This window comes from Lepisosteus oculatus, chromosome 4, assembly GCF_040954835.1.
Source record: "Lepisosteus oculatus isolate fLepOcu1 chromosome 4, fLepOcu1.hap2, whole genome shotgun sequence".
NCBI classification, from domain to species: Eukaryota; Metazoa; Chordata; class Actinopteri; order Semionotiformes; family Lepisosteidae; genus Lepisosteus; species Lepisosteus oculatus.
In genome coordinates, this window is record NC_090699.1 from 22,769,991 (window position 1) to 22,791,510 (window position 21,520).

General features: G+C 38.9%; 1 protein-coding gene across 7 annotated transcripts in view; it reads left to right on the forward strand.

The window, feature by feature from the left end:
* LOC102684717 (protein bicaudal C homolog 1) overlaps positions 1 to 21,520 on the forward strand; it is a 91,044-nt gene that overhangs the window by 54,142 nt on the left and 15,382 nt on the right. For all 7 annotated transcript variants that reach the window (XM_015346879.2, XM_015346880.2, XM_015346881.2 and 4 more), the window contains 5 exons: positions 10,804 to 10,883; positions 11,964 to 12,122; positions 13,140 to 13,193; positions 19,177 to 19,365; positions 20,445 to 20,696. In XM_015346879.2, the coding sequence (XP_015202365.2) occupies positions 10,804 to 10,883; positions 11,964 to 12,122; positions 13,140 to 13,193; positions 19,177 to 19,365; positions 20,445 to 20,696 (734 nt within the window). The remainder of the gene's footprint in view (positions 1 to 10,803; positions 10,884 to 11,963; positions 12,123 to 13,139; positions 13,194 to 19,176; positions 19,366 to 20,444; positions 20,697 to 21,520) is intronic.

Here is a 21,520-nt window from a genome sequence, read left to right on the forward strand (position 1 = left end):
TGTGGACTGTGGCATTGCACACGCGCAAAACAAAGCTTCTACCAAAATGACGGGTTACATACAGCACTCACTCATGTCACATATATTCATTCTCCTCCCGTCGATGGTTTCAGACACTTGAAATCTAAATCTGTAAACTGGATGAGGAATGTAATCATGTTGGAGATAGATTATATCTTTTAGTCATGGACTTTAATTAGAATTTCTTGTCTCAATCTTTCTGCACTTTATTAGCAGTGCAGGTTTTGTTGCATGAAATGAGTCAGCTGTTTATAAGTCAGCTGCAACAGGTAAAACTAAAAGTGGTTGAATAGAATATTTCTTGCACATTGTGGGACTTTTGGCTTCATTTTGTGTAATAACTTTCCTGTAAAGAAGGGGCTGAGTAGCTTTCCATTTTTTACATTTAAATAGAAGCCCATACATTATTTAAACTGACCCAGTGCTGACCCAGCTAAGTAGCCATCTATTGAATAAATGGCTGCCATTTCTATTTGCCATCTCTAAACCTGTCCAGAATTGTTTACAAATTCTTAATATGTTCAGCCTTAATTGCTTTCACCTTCACTTAAAATGTGTCTTCCTTTTCAAAGAGAATACTGTTTTACTTTTTTACAAAGATATTTGTTATGCATATTGTCAAAATTCAAGCTAATTTTAGTGGTTTTTATTTAATAGTACGGTAATCCTTCGCTATACAAGCAACCTCTTTATGAGTTTTCGACTATAAGAGTTATTGTAATTCCTACTTGTTATTCTCATTTAATGACCAGATTTTCACTTTTAAGAGCTGGGCTGTCTTAATGAATCTCTGAGATTCTTCTTTTCTTGCGTCTTCTCGGATGAGGTTTTATTACATCTTAACTTTTTTATAATAAAGGCTTAAATTTTTGTTAGGAGCATATAGTACAGGACAGGACCTAATGTTAATGCATTTTCTAATGACTAATAATATAAAGACTGTACTGTAGTGCAGGGGTGTTATTGTTTTCCTACCCGTTGTTTATGCATCGGCTAATGACTTTAAGCATGTCACTCAGTTTAATTAGGAATGCACTTCTGTTCTGTATTAAAGTGAAGGTTGGGTGTTTGAGGGAACATTGTGAGTTATGGAATCAATCAAAGATTATTACACAGGAACTAATGGGAATTTAATTTCCGTTATACGAGTTTACGCCTTATGAGCCATTTTCAAATTGAGCTTGTTTAATAACAGACTACTGTGTATCTTTTGCAGAACCTGTTGATTCCCAAGGGGTAGCTTTATGGCTTTGTTAATTACTTTGATTGGTGTCGAACAGACATGAATTATGTGTGTGAACCTCCATTCAGAACCACAGCAAAATGTTTTGCTTGGTATGTCTCTTTAACAACTCTCTGCCCATGGCTGATAAGATGCCTTTCTTTTTTACTTGAAATGAAGGAACATTAGCATAGATGGTTCTCTTTACTCCAGAATATCTCTGAAATTCAGGCAGCATTTGAGTTTGTTGCCGGTGAGTTTGACCGTTTTAAAAAAACATAATTCAAACTAAGATATAAAAGCAAGTATTTTTTAAGAGAGCTTGCAAACAAAGGAAGCCTTCCTGTCTGTATTCCTTGCTTAGTATCTATTGCTGAATCAAAAGATATCTTTTTGCTGTTTTTTTGAAAGGTCCGATGGAACCAGCTTCAATAAAATGGGTGGGCAGCTAATTCTGGCCACCCACCTTTCTTTTTGTTAAGAAGTCATTTTTGTTTCCAGCCCTAAATGCATTATTACAGTACTTAATTTCAGTTTGTGTCCCAAACTAACAGATAAACTGATTTAAATCACCAACAAAATTCACAACACTGAAAATGTCAGATTTACTGAGAAATGTGAGAAATTTTTGGGATATTAAACAGACCTTTTGATTATCCATTTCCGAAGCAGTGCAGTATATAACAGTTGGGAAAAGAGCAGGTTAGCATTGATAAACAAGATTCAAATAGTTTCTGTACAAAAAAGTCTAGTATACACCAAGTGGGCAAATGCAATTCCAGTCGGGATCAGTGTTATAAATAATGAAGGTTGTTTCTATTTTAAAGGTTCATTATAAATTCAGAACTACTGTGCTGATGCTTAAAGAGAAAGCTACTGCAAATCTTTAGCAATAATGTTCCTACACTATTCCTACATTATACCTCCTAAATACCTCCTGGGAAAACAACATTTTAGCTGGAAGCGTACACTTGATTTCATATTTAAGACAAGAAGCATGGCTTGAGATCTGTTGCCCACTGTTAGCAGCCTTGTTGAAATGACAGATAGGAGTCCAGTTAGTGGTCAGGCCAGTAATTTATCAGGGGATCAGAACTATAAGGGCATGCAACCCTTTGTGGCCTTAAAAGTCCAGAGCAAGATCTTGAAGTCTAGATGAAACTGAACAGGAAGACAGTGCAGGGTTGAAATGAAGACAGGGTTGTCAGAACAAGGTCTAGTCAGACGGTTAGCTGTCGGGTTTTGGACATACTTGTTTTTGTAAAGAGCTCCTTGATGAGCCAGCAGGTTGGGCGCTACTTAAACAAAAGCATGAACCAGTTTGTCCCAGTTCGTTAAGACAGGTCAAAGCATAACCAAGCGATGTCCCTCAAGTGATAGAGGGAATTCTGGGAGTGTTTATGCAAAATTATTATTATTTTTACTATTATTATTATTATATTTTGACGTATTATGTCAAAATAGGACTTAACTGAGTTATTTAACATTGTTACCCTTTGTCAGAGTCAGTCCTCTGCAGGGCAGTGTCCTCTCGAGGAGTCTCCCTCCGGCAGCCGTCTTCTGTCCATCAGGGACTTGGCGAGTTTTTCTCTGACCTTGCAGGAGGTCTGGTGGTTTTGTATTCAGATCTTCTCCAGGCTTTCCTAGATCAAACACCAATTCATTCTACTCACAATTTATCCTTTGCACAGCTACTTTTATTGCTTTGTTATTCCAGTGCTGTCTCAGGAACATCTGTTTGTGGCCTAACGCTTTCAATTCTTTCCTTTTTTTTATGCCGGTCATACCTAGTTGTGTCCTTCTTTTTGTGTCTGTGAGGGCTGGAAAGGTGGGCGGGTGGAAAGGGTTTTGCTAACAGCATGGAGACAGAATGTGAACAAGTGTGCCCACAAAGATGGTTACTGCTGACATGCAGATGATGTCGGCCTCCCCCAGGTTTTTTTTAACAAACTAAACGGGTACTTCATTTACATTTTGTTTTCAAACTCTGTGGCATTTCATTTTTGTGGAATGGGAATGGGAGTCCACAAAAAGACAGGAACACGAATGTGTATGGAAGCATTGCATTTTGATCTAAATTAATGAAATATCACAATGTATTTTTCTATTTAGAATATTCTGTTTATTAAGAACAATATGGAACAATATATACAGAATTCTGTATATATGAACAATACAGAGTTGGTATGAGCTGGACTTTAAAGGCCATATATACTGTTGTATAATTAACTTAGTGAATTTATCTGGAGTAAAGCAGATGTATCTTTGCTTTCTCTTCTCTCAAGCCCTTTTAAGGGCATTTTATAAACCACCGGCAGACCCTGTCAACCTCTTGCGTTACCATGAGTGTCATGTTAAGGACAGCAAGAAACCATATATTTAAACACAGAATGTAGAAGGGCATACAGGGGTATATGAAGATTTTTAAACTCCAAAACAGGATGTAAGTACTGATGTCCAGCTGTCTGAGAACGTCACGCGCTCTTTTAGTCCAGAAAGCAAGAACTTCTCACTGCCAGAGCTGAACAATAGGTGTGCTGCTTTCTGAACACATGCGAGCTGTCTAACCAAATTCTGCACTTGATTCTGTTCAAAACTTTAAAGGTTGTCTCTGTAAAAGAGAAGATGCACCCGCAACAGGGAAGAGCAGTATTTGCATACTGTCTATAAGCAAGCAAACCCAGATCTGACTTGGTTAAATGTGATTTAAAATGTTACTGAAACAAAATCTGGAGCACTGTTGACATCTGGTGTCCGTTAGAGTCTCAGAGAGGTCACAGATGAGAGGAAGCCATCTGGACCAGCAAACGTATTTTAATCTGTTTCTCTGTAGTCCTATAACTAATACTGGGTGTACTGAGCACAAACACGCCAAGTATGAAAATACTTTTGATAATTTGGCTTTGATAATTTGAACAGGAAAACTGTCTGCAAAGGTAATGAAATACTCAAGAATGGTGGCGCCTCTGTGGGTTCAGGCACAAGAAGCATCTAACCTCCATTGCCTCAGCAGTCCTGGATGAGTAAGTAATTGCTCTGTATAGGTTATTATTGGCACTGTAAAAAAGTGCATGATATTTGAGGTACCTGCTTAGAATTGAACAGGCAATAAATACAAATCACTTTCATGAATAAATTTAATGGACGATAATTAAAGATGGCGTCTCACGATGTCTTTCATCAACAGCCGATAAACCCGTGCAGGACAGACGTGGTGATCCAGCGCTTCCTGTTTCAGATTTCTTGCTGCCCTCATGGCAGGATGAGAGGGAGTGGTGCCGCAAGTCCATTTTCCTGTGTTTGGATTCAGCCAGGGAACTTGCTTTTAAAGTACCGCACTTCAAAAGCTACCACAGAATACATGGAGCCTACAGATGAAGGGCTCTTGTTTTAATGCCGTTAATCACAAATTTGTAACTCTAACAGACTTGGGCCCACAGCCCTGAACTAGACCACGGAAAGAATGCAGAGCTCCGGTATCAGTATCAGAATCATACACCAGTAAATGGCTTTCTGTGGGGGAACAAGCCATCGGCAGGGCCGCCCAAACCCAGTCAAGTTTGGTTTCTTTGCTCATCATCTTCATTTACAAGACATAATATGTTCTGTGTTATTCTGCTGCAGAACTCTTTTGGCTCCACTTTAAAAAGAGTTTTATAATTAAAAAGGAAAATAAGTGCACATTAAGCAAAACCCATTACATGGATTTGGTATGACTTACAAGACAAACACACTGTAACAGTGAGAATAGGAAAAGTGTATTTTTTAAGATACTAAGTAGTTGACAGGAATCAAAAGTAATTTAGTACCTAAGCATTCTGGTCTTATTCAAGTCTATTTGACCAAATTTGACTTTTTCTGGGTTATTCCTTTGCTATCTCTTCTGCTTTGATTTCTTTTTTTTGTATTTCAGTATTTTTTTTTTACATTATGTGAAAGTAGTATGCAGGTCTTTCCAATCCAATCTGCAGTGAAGGTTTAAATAAGCAATTTATGCATTTCTGCAGGTCTGACAAAAACACTGTTTAAGCCAACAGAGGGGTTTAAGATATATTTTTTTACAAAATGTAAGTGAACCAAAATACAATATTCACTTAACAACCTTATTCCAGTCAAATATTTAAACTGCAATACATGTTTGTTTTGCAATTTTATCAAATACAAATAGCATAATATATTACCTAAATGCCTTTATCACAGCTCATGTTGATCTTAGAGCTGTTATGTTTGCATTTGTGTGATGGGGCTGTCAACAAAAGCAAGAAAATAAGCAGACTGACATTTGTAACGTATTTATTCACCAGTACTCTTTGCCAAGCCAATTTGAAGTCGCCAATAAATCTACACCCATGCACTGAAATTTACAAGCATGCGAGAGTGGAAAGCTGCTGTTGATGGCTTTCCTCAAACTAAAGTAAAACCTGCAGTGAGCAGCTGTGAAAACACAGACCCATACTGTGGGCTTATCTCACTTTCTTCACTGCATGTCTAATGTGTGCACTTTGGTTTCCATGGCTACCTGCTAGGCAGCTGAATCATGCAGCTCGCTATGTTCCTGTGTCAAAACTGACTAGTGGAAAGTGAATTTAAGGCTCCTTACTTTTATTGAGGACTGCGTTCTTTTGTCAGCAGATTTTTTTAAAAAAGAAAATGGTTTCAGACTTTAGTTCCCAAGGGTATAAATTGAAGGGCTTGACTTTGTTACGGTGTGCAGTAGGCCTTTAAAATCCACTGCAGTTCAATGATTTTTCTCCACCGTCTCCATGACAACAGAACGATTGGTGCAGGTATTCGGTGACGGCTCAGCTGCACATTTTGAACGAGGCAAACCTCTTTCTTTGCAGCTGAAGGTAGTCTTCAAAAGGGATTCATGGAACAATCTAGATTTTGGGAGGGAAATTGTATTTTTTTAGGTTTGTGCTGATAACAATCACATTTTCCGTATACGAATCTGTGTATACAGATAAATTAATATGTAATCACGACAAACTTTTGCCACATGTGAAACACACGTGAAACTTTGGTAATTAGCAGCTAGCTAATCCAAAGATCTTGTCCAGCTGTTTCTTGAAAGAAGCCATGGTATCAGCTAGAAACAACATGGCTGGGTAACTTGTTCAGTAGTCCCACAACCCATTGGGACCTCCCGGACTTGAATGCACTTCAGCATAGTTACCACTTGTGTCCTCGGCTTCTTGTCTCCCTGACCATTCTGAAGAAACTAGCTTGGTTGAATTTTGTCATTCATTGCCCTTGAAGCTGCCAAAATATTTTGAAAGTAGTGCGTACAGATATTTCCAATGCAATACTTGTTTATCCTTAAAGATATTTCTCTCTAGTTTCTTCATCAGATGATCATGAAATCTTCCCTTATTTTTATCTTTATGTTCGTTTTCCTGCACTACAAGCTGCAAAAAAGTCTTGTTTAATTTGATAGATGTAGGAGTTCAGTAATTTATCCCTGGGGGATATTTGGCAGAATGGTATGGATGAACGAGCCACATATCACTCTTGAGTGCACAAGGAGGATGAGAAAAATCATTGAAATGTTTCAACAACATTTTATGCCCTACTCGCATCTCTGTTTTAAATGAGATGGAGCACAGACAAGTGCCAAATTTTTTAAATTCCAAATTGATAAATTCCAAAGTTTTGCACAACTCACCCCAGAAACACATTTACTGTAAGCAGTGTAGTTGTTCTTTATGGTGTGTTTTTTCTGGAATGTTCTTAGCTTTATTATTACAACACAATGTTGGATTTCCTGACTTGTTTAGAGGCAGTAAATTGAGTTTTGTCTTTCTCCCCCCTAATAGCTAGATAAAGGATATAGCCGTAAGGTCACAGTCAAGGAATTTTCTTACTAGACAAAAGCAACAGAGAGTCAAATAATGTAAGTAAATACAAGAGCATATTGAAACTTATTTCTAAGAAATAATCTAGTCCTGATATTTTGAGAAAAAAGAAGAGCGTACTTGTACATTGTTTATAAATGTTTAGTTCCCTCAGAAAATAATATAAGGACGATTACAAACAGGGGACCATTCAGTGCTCTACCTATTTGGTAGTTAGTAGCTAATTGATCTGAGGACCGCTGAAGATATCGGCTTCAGAAACATGGTTGCGTACCCTGTTCGTTACTCCCACAACCCAAATACTATGCTACACAGATTGTACATTACATAAGTTACATCATAAGACCCAAATTCACAATTAAGACTGGCTGTGGAATTTACACGAAATATAACATCTATAAGCATTAGAAAACATTGTGAGTATTTGTTAAATAAAGCATCGGAAATGCTCTCTTATTTTTTTTAACACTACAGTGTTAAAAACACTATTTATACTTTTTTGATGGTAATATTCCTGCTAGAGTTAATTGATGTATGTTTTTTGGGTTGTTCCTGAAGGCTTGTATACTTAAACATTCTGCATTAGCTCTGCACATGGCTGTGCAACAATTCTAAGTATGTCACAGAAAAACAGATTAGTTTCCTGCTTTGTGAAGAGTGCAGCCAGAGTGTGACCTGAAAGTTCCTAAGAAATGGGATTAATTGAGGATGAAATTAATTGGTTTCCCCTCCCCCAACCATTTTTTTTTGTTTGCCAAAGGCAGTTGTTACCTTACCACATACCAGGCACCACCACAAATGTTTTTAAGTAACATTTACATTTTAATTCTGCCTCACACCTTCACTATTTCTGTGCTCCAGTTATCCTTGATGGAGAAAGTTTTTTTTATATTTTATCTTAGGCTCTGAGCAGACTAAGGTTCTCAATCCAGATATTCTCGATTTAAATCCAGGCTGTTTCGTTTGTAGCTAGGTGTATCCAGGGATGGGCTCACAGTGGCTCGTGGCTGGCTTTGTGGTTATCCTCCGCTCAGTGTGGAGGGAGAAAGGTGACCTGACTATATTTTGGGGTGTGCAGATTTGAGATCTTTACTTTTTCCTGTGCAGGTATGGAGGTTATACAAGGATTTAGTGTACAGTTGATTTGTTGTGGCTATTCACAAATTGTAAAAACAAACTTTATACAACTGTGAATTTCCAATACTCTTATGGGCTACATTTTGTTCCAAACAGACCAAATGATAGAAATGAATAAATAACTAACATTGTATTGTTTTACACTTAACACCAGTGGCAGTAACAGCATTTTACACTCAGAAATTTGCCAAAGGCTTTTATCGTCTGTCTTTATGTAACATCTGTTCTGGTAGAGTGGTTTCTCTTCTAGGCTGTCTCAGTTTCCATTGTTCATCAGATTCTGTACTGCTGAAAGCCATTGTCCATCTTCAGTGTTGGTGATGGTCATTAGGAAATTGTGCAGTATATTTATCTTCCATTGCTCAAAAACACATGAGTAAAGGGTTTCCAAATAAATAGAATCCTTGTGCAACTGTTTTTTTTATTTTTTTAGTAAAAGTTAATTATGACTGTGCAGTAAAGGGCCTAATTTCATGCCCTGTATATATCATGCTCTTATTTAGTCTGAACTGGTAAAGGTATTTGCTAAATGCCGTATATGGATAAAGTTAACAAGCGCATTTGGTTAGATTAAGGCAATATCGACAGACAATTGTTCATATGACCCTTATTTCCCTTGAACCCCAAGGAAAGGGAAAGTCCAAACCTGTCAGCGGTATTTTAGGTTTCATGATGGTAAGCAGCGGCCTTCTCCTGATATTGCATTATTTTTCTGTTCATTTGAAGCTGACGGGGCCTACTGCCAGTGACATATTTCAGTATGGGTTTATTTGCATCTTGAGGCCGTTTTTCACACTGAGTAATGCAGAGCCTTGGTGAGACCACACTGGTCCCAGCTCTGCCTGACTTAATCCTCAGTGGACCTCTTCTGCTCCTTAATCTAGAGGCACGCTGTCATTTTCTGCACATTTTTGAAAACAGCCACATAACTGCATTCCATTCACAGCAGAGCGCCATCTGTAGAAATGTAATTAGATTCCTCCAGTGTGCTAGTTCTATCATTCTGCTGTCTTGTATTTCCACTGAATGTGTAAGTTGTGCCTGTACCATCCTCTCCAACAAGGAGTTATAAAAAACAGCTACCAGGTAAACCTTGCAGAACAAGTATAGAGATTATGTTCTGAAAAGTGTTGAGGTAGCTTGAATATACAGTAAATAATACCTCCCCATGTTCAAACTTTTTTTTTCTTGTTTTGGTTTAGTCTCATGAAATTCTAAATTATTTAGATTCCATTTAGAGTAAGTAAATACACATGGAAATTTTGAAGGGTAATCATAGCTGCTAACAAGTTTAATGTTCCCTTGATAGAATTAGACTAGTTACTTTAAAATGACCAGGAAAGGCAATTCATTTCAAATCACTTCTTACTGTTTTAAATAGCCATTCCTGAAGGCGTGGTGCCTCCTGGGATGCTTTTTATGGACTGTTTCCCAGCTGTGCCAAAACAAAGCCAACATCATAATCGCAGTGAGGGAGCCTGCTGGCCCCTGACTTACAAAAGAAAGGCACTCTCTTTTTTTCTCATCTGGTGTGTACATTTTTTTATGCTCATGGTTATCCAGCCTACCAGACAGGGCTGTGACAGGATTCCACTAGACATCCTGGTGCAAAGCATGCTTGCATTGCTTCCAGTAGTAGCCACACAAGCGACTAGCCTGTGACCTTTACAGCTGAGCTCCTGTTGATCCACCTTGTTAATGGTAAATGTAAGTCAGCACAATTCAGTTATCTGTCATATCTGTTCAACAAAATGTTAGTGTACCAGCTGCAAAACCCATGGTCATTTTCCTGATAGCTTTATTCAAGTTCAATGGAGTTAAAAGTGGTAAGTTACCCTGATGCTCAGTTTATATACTCCATATATAATATGTATATTATGTAATCCTTCCTGGTGTCTTTTATTTTATACTTTGCCACACTTTGTCTTTGTCACACTGTCAGATGCTGCTTTAAGGAATGTGTTTTAATGGAAAACACTAGTTCAGTAAAAAGCAATTAAATTGACATCAATTTCGGAGTAGCGAGTAAGACATCAAAATGCTATAAATTTTTCTAAAAATTATCATCATTCCTTCACGATGAACAGAGTGAACACTATGTGTGCAAGTAAGATGATTTTGCACGTACGGAATAAATTATGAGCTCATGTTTTCCAAATCAACATGTGATTTTTATTTCAGCTGGAAAATTGCATGCGTGTTGAAGTTCTTTGTGTTCAGCATCATTGGTTTTAATCTTCATTATTTTCTAACCCTGGCATCTGAATGGTTTCTGAAAGAAAATAACTGTTCGTAAGGCAATGGAGTATTATTAACCAGAAGATAAGTAATCGTCAATCAAACAAGAATGTGGTATGTATAGAGGATGGCTGTAGTCTTAGACATGGTTTTAGATGAAGTATTGAAAATAATAGAGTAGGACTGGGGGAAAAATAATCTTGCCAGTTAAATACCAAGGAGGAACCTGTGGGTTCTCTTGTATGACAGGGAAGCAGACACTGGGTCCATCAGAGATGAGAGCTGAAATGTTAGAACAGTATTGATTGTTGATTTCACTTGTTTTTTCAGATCCTCATATCAAAGTTTGTGGAAAGAAGGACAATGTCAAGGAGGCAAAAGAAAAAATAATGTCTGTCCTTGATACAAAGGTGAGTCTGGGGTGGGGGGGAGGTAAAGCAACAATATTTCTTTGTGTAACAGGTAGAAAGGCTCTAGTAGTTGTCAGTGATGTTTGGACTAGAATGCATTTCCTAATTGTCTAGATGGACCAAATGGCCTCTTTCATTTGTAACTATTCTTATGCTTATACAGTATACAGTGTATATATTGTAACGCTTACGGCCGACAGGCACTGTGTAAGAGCCGGCGTACCAGAGCGGGTGACGTCACCGCCCTTCCCTGTGATAGCAGGACCACAGCTACTGGGCTGTAGAGAGATCTCTCTTTAGCTCACGGGGCTAGGTCGCTGCAGAGAGACGCGGAAGTCCCGGGTTCGAGCCTCCAGTCGGGATGGGGCCGACCAGATGCGGCAAGGGCGCCCGCCTGAGCCCCCGTTGCATTACATTGGTGTCAGAAGCGGGGCGGGATAGCCCTTCGCCGGGGACGGCGATTTAAGCGGGGGAGAGTGTAACGCTTACGGCCGACAGGCACTGTGTAAGAGCCGGCGTACCAGAGCGGGTGACGTCACCGCCCTTCCCTGTGATAGCAGGACCACAGCTACTGGGCTGTGGAGAGATCTCTCTTTGGCTCACGGGGCTAGGTCGCTGCAGAGAGACGCGGAAGTCCCGGGTTCGAGCCCCGGACGGTGCAGGGGCCGACCTAATGCGGCAAGGGCGCCCGCCTGAGCCCCCGTTGCGTTACAATATATAATACATATACAGTATACTCTTATAGACTTCTCACTCTGTGCGTCACAGAAATGTAAAAACATACTGTAGATACTTGTTCTAGATATAGTTTGCATTGCAGGAGAAATTTGGGATATTTCTCATATTTGTTGCTACTTTTAAGTTTCACAAATTGTATGAAATGAAAGTCCCCCCAGAGGCTCATATTTACTGTACTGTTGCAGAGTAAGCAGCATAAGATGTCTTTTCTTGATTAGTTTTTCCAAAAGTAGGCTTTCCCATTGTTTTGTTTTTTAGTTGTAACCCATCCATCAGCTCAGATTTTCCTTTTCTTTAGGTGGAATAATTTCTGAACACATTTTCATGTTTTGTCTTCAACAGAGCAATCGGGTGACGCTAAAAATGGACGTCTCTCACACAGAGCACTCCCACGTCATTGGTAAAGGTGGCAATAACATCAAAAAAGTTATGGAAGACACCGGGTGCCATATACATTTTCCAGACTCCAACAGAAATAACCAGGCTGAAAAGAGCAATCAGGTCAGTCAGAAGCTTGTTGTGTTCATTTTCAGCTTGTCAACACAGTTTGCAATGAGAAAATGTTTCTTTTTGGCAGGTAGTTGCCTGTGATGTTTTTTAAAACACACATCTTCAACATTGCCTGCCATCACATGGCATTTCATTACCACATTTTCAGTGTCAGTGAGGTCATTTTGAGTGTTTTTTTAAGAGCTAAATCGATATGTATATACCATTCCCATGATACTTGAATTCTAAAGTAAGTTTTCTCTGTCTGGGGAGAGTGAAAAATACAAATGTGTAATTATGTTTGAGACGTTTCTCCCGTGCTGTGATGAAATCTGTTCTGGATTACATGTGGTTCTGGGAACTTCCATGAACAGTGTTACCCCATTCATCAGATTGTCTTGTAAATGAAGCCTGCAGTTGATAGTGATAAAAAGCGTAGTGGTGCTTAAAGGAAAGAACTTAAAAGAAAGAAAATAAAATAACATTCTGGTTTCAGCTTGTTCTAAAGATATTGATTTTATCTTTGAAGAATAACAAAACATGGAGTTTTGGTGTTTATTGTATCAAAGCATGGTGTCCAACCTTACTAGAAGCTGTGTATGAAATGGATTTTCAGCGTTAGGAACATTATTAATCTGATCTACTTAATAAACCTCTTTTTAAAATAAGTACTCATACACAAAGTCTTGTGTTCTCACAGCCCTTTTTGTTTTGTGTAACAGCTGTGACTCACATTTAGAATAGTAAATATTCCAAAAATAACTGCCACAATATGGAACATTGGTCTTTTAATTACTGTAGACTTTATGATGCTGGTAAATGTTCATGTTCTTGCACAAACGAGGATGATTAAGGACAACTGAATGGTAAAAATTGGCTTGTTTCAGACGCTAAATCATAACTAAAGTTACAGTCAGCTGGATGGCTGCTGTAGAACTGTGCAATGTGGTACAACCCCCCCCCGCTGAAGTATGTCCCATGGGTCCCAAAGTCTCTTCTGGTGAAGTTCATTGCTGTGCCTTTCCTCAGGTGTCTATCGCAGGCCAGCCTGCTGGAGTGGAGGCAGCCAGAGCCAGAATCAGGGTAAGATACAGATACACCTCAGTACCTCAGACCAATCCATTGAGCTCCTCTAGGCTGGCCGGTTGGGGATTCTTTCATATAACTGGTGAAATAGAAATAGAATTTCCTTGTCATGATGTCATTTGTTTCCCTGTCTGAGTTTATAAAAGCAAAGTTAAAAAAAATTGTCTTCATTGATTTCTTTAGACTCATTTAATTACATCTGTAAGTAATTGACTTAAGAGTGGGAGGCAGGGTTCGAATACTGGGAAATGGCCCAGATTGCCTTTGTATTTACCTAAATCTCACGTCCCCATGGCGACACCAAGTGCATTTTAAGCGTTCTTGATGTAACTGAAGCATTGAGTCTGGCACTTCGTCTGTAAGTTCAGCAGTACACTGGGGTAGTGGACTTTGTCGTAGACCCTTGCCACAGCTCCCCCTGCTGTTAATCCCTGAGTAGGTAAAGTGCCGAGGCTCCGGATAGCTCATCAACCAACGTGACTTGGAGAAAGATCTCACTCGTTTCGCCCTCTGTTTTTCAGTCATGTTAATGAAAGTGCTGTTTCATCTTCCTTTAAAACTGATCTTCTTACATTCACTCGTCATTTGGTGACCAACACCAAAAACAAAAAGTTAAAAAAGTACGTTTTGACAAAAAGTCTTACCCTTTAAGGGTAAGCTTAGCATTAGTTATGTTTTTGACTCAGTTCCTTAAGGGCGGATAGAAGAAACCAAGCCTGGGAACTGAAACTTGTTCATTCGGTCTGCCACATATGGTGCAGATCAGCGAGGGAGTTCAAACAATGTAAGCTGGAGTCCTGTGGTTTCCTTACTTCAGTGGGTGTTGCTGTTCCACTTGTGTGACTTGGTACTGTCCAGACTCTCCTTATATTTCACCATCATCAAAATTCCTAACACGTGCTTCCTCTCGGGGGCACCAAGAAAAACAAGCTGAAGTGCGCCACATTTTTTAAGTCTTTGCACCGGCAGCAGAATGTAATTAAGTTTGCGCTTTTTAACAAAAAAAAATAGTAAAAATGAACCACCGAGCCATTGTTTACAAAGTAATTTTTAAAATAAGCTCTGACAGCCACACAACCTGATTTTTACTCCAAAGTACATAAAGCTACCGATGACTGGCTCTGATCAAAGATTCGTTGCTCTCTGTCATTTGGCCTGCACCCACCATCAAGCTCAACAGTACGTAACATCTTGAGGCAGTGCGCCATTCTCTCTCTCCCCCGCATGATCATCGCAGAGGAGATTGTGTTGCACATTCCAGTCCCCACCACTGAACTGTTTTCCATTTCCACTCGGGGGAGGAGTTTTCTGGTATCACATTTTGCAGTGCCACCTAGTGGAAAGAAGAGGTAACATCAATATTTGTCTTGGTTCCCTTGCACACTGTAGTGTCGTTTGTCTTGGTGTCTGAATCTCTATGCTCTCTTGTCAGGGAGCATTCAGTCTTTTGAAGCAGAAACAAATGTGTTTTGACCACTACTCCGATTTAAGCTGTTATTGCAAAAACAGAAACTTCTGGAGTTTTTTTCGAGAAAATATGCTAAGAAGGCATATTGTACTAGTGTATGAATGCTTTTGTAAAACCTTTTTAGGGTTCCGTGTGGTAGAGTAATATGGTGATTGTAATGATATTAGGTATTTTTTATTAAACTCAATTTAAGTTTGTAAACTAGGCAGACTACCACCATTATATTAGGCTCATATATGATGACACATAATCCATTAAATTACTGACAGACGTCAGGAACTTACATTAACCAAAGTAGTGGCCTGACTCATATAATGTTCATGTATCCATTCATGCTTTTGAAATTTTCCACATAAAACGTTGCCACTGCTTGTGAACATGTGGCTCATCACATAAACTGTTCCAGTTCAAAAACTTTGTGAGCAGGTAATGCCACACTTTACAGATATTATCCCTGCATAAAGCAAGATGGCTACCTGGCTGCCATTTCCTTGCTTTTGATATGCAGCTTGTACTCACTCATTTCAAAAATTATTCGACCAGTTAACTCCAAACCCTATAAGTACATGAGTCGAAACGGCCATTGTGTTCTCTTCTCAAACTGCCTCCCTTCTTGGAACAACTGTGCCGATTTGAATTGAAACGTGCCAGATTTCAAATCTGCTGCTTGTGTCTTCTGCTGTTTGTTGTGTCCAATTGGCCAGTTCATTGCTACTTGTTAGGTGTCATTCTAGGAGCAGCACAGTTGGCAAACTGTACTGTATGGTGAAATAGTGCTTCTTCATAAACCATTATGCTGGTAGACCACCATTTTGTTAGTGACATTCAAACCTCCACTGTCTCATGAAGGCATGTGCTTGTTGGCAGACTCATCTCACTCTGACTTGCTTCAGATCGTACCTCACAGGCTGTAGCAGTATTTTGTACTTTTATATGCATGTCATACCACAGACTGCTTCTGTGCAGAAGTGTGCAGCTCAATAACTTCAGACCTGATATGTATCATTCAAATAGCCGTATGACTGACATACTTTTTGGTGAAATGGGATTAAACTTAAATGGCTCCCCAAAGTTACAATTACTATGGTCTTGGGACTCGATGCAAGTGGAGTAAGCAAGTGGTTTGGGCCTTTCTTGGAAATCTTCAACGCAACTAACAGCTTTCTAGTTTTGTTTAATTTATATTCTTCTCCTGCCATTTTTCATCAAGTAGAAAGTGAAGAAAGAAATGTGTAATGTAATATGATTAGGACGGAGGAAACGGATGAAAACGTGAACCAGAAATTATTTGCACATTACATTTAATCAAAAGAACCTTACCATTTAAAAAACGGATAGTTCTTCGGTTTACATGTGTTTAGTTTATTGGGAAAGAGAACATTTCATTTACAAGATGTAATGAATGTCATATTCCCCTTTTAAGATTATTGGCTTTAATACTTCCCGTTCAAATATTTTTTTCCGATTCAAACCATGTTACATAGAGCCATCAGATAATATTGTGAGTACATATACATGAACTGTTAAATATTAGTTCTCAAAATGGTTATTTTCTGAAGGCCTAGTAGCTTATAAGATACCAAGTTAACCAAGTTCTGATCTAATAAGCAAAAACCTAACTTTAAAACTTAAGTTAACTTACAATTTAATTTTTAACATTATTCAATTTAATTTCTAGATTTGATTCTATGATTCTCCTTCCTTAGAAAGCAGAAAAATGTGGGGAAAATAAGTTAAATTTGGGTTATTTACTCAGGAGGTTGTGGGATTGTAGAACAAGACACCCAGTCATTTTGCTGATGCCATCCTTTCAAGAAGTGGCTGGGTAAGATCTTTTAGTTTCTTACTATCAAACTTGCTGAAAGAGCAAAGGCTTCCTCTCACTTGTCTTATTTTTTTACGTTTTTTGATCAACAGTAGAGAGGCTGCGGATTTTGTTCTTTCAGAAGTATAGACATTAGTCTGTATTCTCCACTTCTGAAACCAAAGTAAAAAATAAGTTTGCATTTTTTTCCCAGCAACAAAAGCAATTCTTGAAAACATAAAGATTAATTTAGACTTTAAATTTTCAATCCCATATGTAGGAATTTAGACTTTCACATATGGGATTGATCATAGTTACATTTTTTGGTTACAGTCATTTGGGCTGTTTACCATTTTTTCTGGCAGTCAAAGCTCAGTAAGAATGTAATGATATCAAACTAATGCACAGCGCCTAAAAAGAAATGTATATTGTCTGAACAGTGTTTAGTTACGCTGTAATGTTATGTCATTTAATTTCTTTATTTGCCTATAGTGATGTGACAAGGCTCCTTCTGTCATTTTCTTATAAAAAATATACAATTCTGTGTAAAAAGGCGGTTTGAAAGAAGTACTTCACTATGCTGAAAAAACACATAGAAGAGACATTTTGTGTAATTGTTGTTTTTCTCAGACAGTATTTATCCCAAGTTTAGTGCTGCTTTCAAGAATCAATTTTGTTTGTATTCACAAAAAATAGAATATACTGTAAATATACTATAAGAATATACTATTCTGTCAGCTTTAAAATATTTTTTTCAGGGTTTATGCATATGTTAATGAGAAACAGAAATCTTTAGTAGAAATAGCCCTTTAAGTAAGAATCAAATACAGTATCTACAGTGCCTTGCGAAAGTATTCGGCCCCCTTGAACTTTTCAACCTTTTGCCACATTTCAGGCTTCAAACATAAAGGTATAAATTTTTTATTTTATGTGAAGAATCACCAACAAGTGGGACACAATTGTGAAGTGGAACGAAATCTATTGGATTTTTGAAACTTTTTTAACTAATAAAAAAATGAAAAGTGGGGCCTGCAAAATTATTCGGCCCCTTTACTTTCAGTGCAGCAAACTCACTCCAGAAGTTCAGCGAGGATCTCTGAATGATCCAATGTTGTCCTAAATGACTGATGGTGATAAATAGAATCCACCTGTGTGTAATCAAGTCTCTGTATAAATGCACCTGCTCTGTGATAGTCTCAAGGTTCTGTTGAAAGCGCAGAGAGCATCATGAAGACCAAGGAACACACCAGGCAGGTCCGTAATACTGTTGTGGAGAAGTTTAAAGCCGGATTTGGATACAAAAAGATTTCCCAAGCTTCAAACATCCCAAGGAGCACTGTGCAAGCGATCATCTTGAAATGGAAGGAGTATCAGACCACTGCAAATCTACCAAGACCTGGCCGTCCCTCTAAACTTTCAGCTCAGACAAGGAGAAGACTGATCAGAGATGCAGCCAAGAGGCCCATGATCACTCTGGATGAACTGCAGAGAACTACAGCTGAGGTGGGAGAGTCTGTCCATAGGACAACAATCAGTCTTACACTGCACAAATCTGGCCTTTATGGAAGAGTGGCAAGAAGAAAGCCATTTCTCAAAGATATCCATAAAAAGTCTCGTCTAAAGTTTGCCACAAGCCACCTGGGAGACACCCCAAACATGTGGAAGAAGGTGCTCTGGTCAGATGAAACCAAAATCGAACTTTTTGGCCACAATGCAAAACGATATGTTTGGCGTAAAAGCAACACAGCTCATCACCCTCAACACACCATCCCCACTGTCAAACATGGTGGTGGCAGCATCATGGTTTGGGCCTGCTTTTCTTCAGCAGGGACAGGGAAGATGGTTAAAATTGAGGGGAAGATGGATGCAGCCAAATACAGGACCATTCTGGATGAAAACCTGTTGGAGTCTGCAAAAGACCTGAAACTGGGACGGAGATTTATCTTCCAACAAGACAATGATCCCAAACATACAGCAAAATCTACAAAGGAATGGTTCACAAATAAACGTATCAAGGTGTTTGAATGGCCAAGTCAAAGTCCAGACCTGAATCCAATCGAGAATCTGTGGAAAGAGCTGAAAACTGCTGTTCACAAACGCTCTCCATCCAACCTCACTGAGCTCGAGCTGTTTTGCAAGGAAGAATGGGCAAGAATTTCAGTCTCTCGATGTGCAAAACTGATAGAGACATACCCCAAGCGACTTGCAGCTGTAATCGCAGCAAAAGGTGGCTCTACAAAGTATTAACGCAAGGGGGCCGAATAATTTTGCACGCCCCACTTTTTATTTTTTTATTAGTTAAAAAAGTTTCAAAAATCCAATAGATTTCGTTCCACTTCACAATTGTGTCCCACTTGTTGGTGATTCTTCACATAAAATAAAAAATTTATATCTTTATGTTGCCTAAAATGTGGCAAAAGGTTGAAAAGTTCAAGGGGGCCGAATAGTTTCGCAAGGCACTCTATATTCAGATAAACTCTGCTAGGTGACATTACTTTAAAAGTCCAACATTATGTAGGATTCTTCTTACTTAGCGCTCTGGTAATGAACTCATTCTCTCTCAGACTCAATTGGAATCTTTTTTTATTGACCATATGTACAGCAAGGAGGCAAACCATTGTAATCTGGATACTGGTAATATTCGGAATGGCTGTGGATTTAATGCTTTTAAACATCTGTCCTTTGCTCTCCTCTCTTTGTGTTTGAAGGAACTTCTTCCCCTGGTGCTGATGTTCGAATTGCCAGCAATTATCCAGCTCAACCCAGATCCCAACTCTCCAGCTGTCCAGCACATATCTCAGACCTATAACATTTCAGTGTCATTCAAGCAGCGTTCCAGACTCTATGGGGCTACTGGTGTTGTGAGAGGATCACAGAACAACACCACCGCTGTCAAGGTAATTAACCTCTTTCACTCCATCACTGACTGTTTTACAAATGGTTGGAAGGCAACTTGAGCATGCTCTGCAGCTTATGGACATAAAACGCGAAATATGATAAATATAAAATTTCTATGTCTGGATTTCATAATCCTTTCTTTCCCACCACAGCTAATTTTGAAAAACATGGCTGTTAATGAGCTTTGCTCTGCACTTTGACCTCCATAATGGCACAGGACACTATCTTGTCTACAACGGGAGCCATCAGACATTTTTCAGCCACTGTGCCAGCTGTAGACTTGGCATGAATCGGTGGAATGATGTTGATCCAGTCTCCAGGGGCGCTCTTGTGCGACAAACCAAGCATACCCTGGCTAGCTCCATCCTACGCAGAATCAGTAGCATTTCATAGCTCAGGGGGCTCACGACTTTACAACAACTGGAACCAGACAACGTCTGGTCTATAGTGCTCAATAAATGCCTTTAGTGGCTGAGCCACAAGGGAGTCTTTTAAAAAATTATTTACACTATAATCAGAGAGTAGATTTTCTTTTGGAAAAAAATGGAAGCTTTAGATACATTTGTTTTCAGATGTGTTTTTTGGATAAAAGTCCTTCAGGCCTGATTGTCTACTTGGAAATGGTAATGAGTAGGTATGGACACCATACAGTTGATACTCCACTGGTTACCAAACGCAGTCAGTGGCTTAAAGGTATGCGTGCTATGTGCTGTGAACCGAGATGGTGATGAAGATGCCAGACCACATTCAATAGCGGGAAGATCAGGATCTTGATTAGAACCTATGATTTTTGGTCGCCATTGGCAACTGCATGGAGGGAAAAAAGAAACTCTAGAAAAGAAGACTTCTCGTCAAAGATAAAACTATAGTGACACTTTATAGTGCATTTGTAAAGTGCATGCAGTATTAAAACAAAGTTCTACCTATTTCTCTGTGAATGTTTAATCTTTTGTGGTTTTATATGTTATGCGTTTGCTTTCTAAGAATTGTACTGGTGCAAATTGCCACTTTACAGCCCTTGGCCAGTTTTCAAGTCGCCAGACTAAAGGAGTCCGTGTTTTTCCGGCTTATTTTTCAGAGAGGTACAGCTCTGTTGCTAGAACATCTGGCCGGCAGCTTGGCCAGCGCCATCTCTGTCAGCTCTCAGCTCGACATCGCGCCCCAGCACCACCTCTTCATGATGGGCCGTAACGGCAGCAACATCAAACACATCATGCAAAGGACGGGAGCCCAGATTCATTTTCCCGACCCCAACAATCTGCAGAAGAAATCCACTGTCTACCTCCAGGGCACCATTGACTCTGTCTGCTTGGCGAGACAGTATCTCATGGTAAAGCAACACTGTGACAGTCCTTTGCTAGCTCTAATAAGGAGCGGCATTCCAGTGCTGGCCTTGGTGTCTCATGGTTTATTCTTAATCAGCTGTTTCTAGTTGCACAAAAGGAAAATAGGAGGTCTACATATAAACACAGGGTCTTCAGCTGGAACTCACAAGTTGAGAACATTTAACTCTTAGATTTTAAAAATACAGCAGTTACTTTCTTGGTCTCCTTTTCTTTGTTCTGAGCAGGAACTCCTGAGTGTCAGGACAATGATTATTATAGTCTTTAACGCCTCTTATTGCCTGCTAGAAATCTAGGTTTCCTGGTGTATTAGCTTTTAAAATTCCTGTTTATCTAAAGTAAAATAAATTGTTTGGGGAATTAAGGAACAATATGCCAACTGAAACTATAGCGCATCTTGAAAAATATATAATCTAGTATATATAAGTGTGTGTTTGGTTGGAGAATTTTTGCATTTGCATTACTTTACCAGACCAGGACATTCTTCAGGAATAGTTTCTGAGCATGTGGTATCATTATTCAGAAATCATCCAAATGTGAGAATTGTGAAAACAATATTTTGTGCTTGAATAACACCAGTCTATCAAAGAAATTGATGGGGTTTGTTGTCAGTTATATGACATGTAAGGGATCTTAATGTCTTTTTTACTGTACAAAGTATTTTAACATTTACTGTGCAAGTCAAAGCCCTTGTACATGATTCACCCTTTCAGTTTACAAGATATCTAGATATTATGCAAGGTGATAGGTAATTTTATAATGCACACATTGACTGAATGCATGATAACTGGATTTTGTTGTGTGTTTTGCA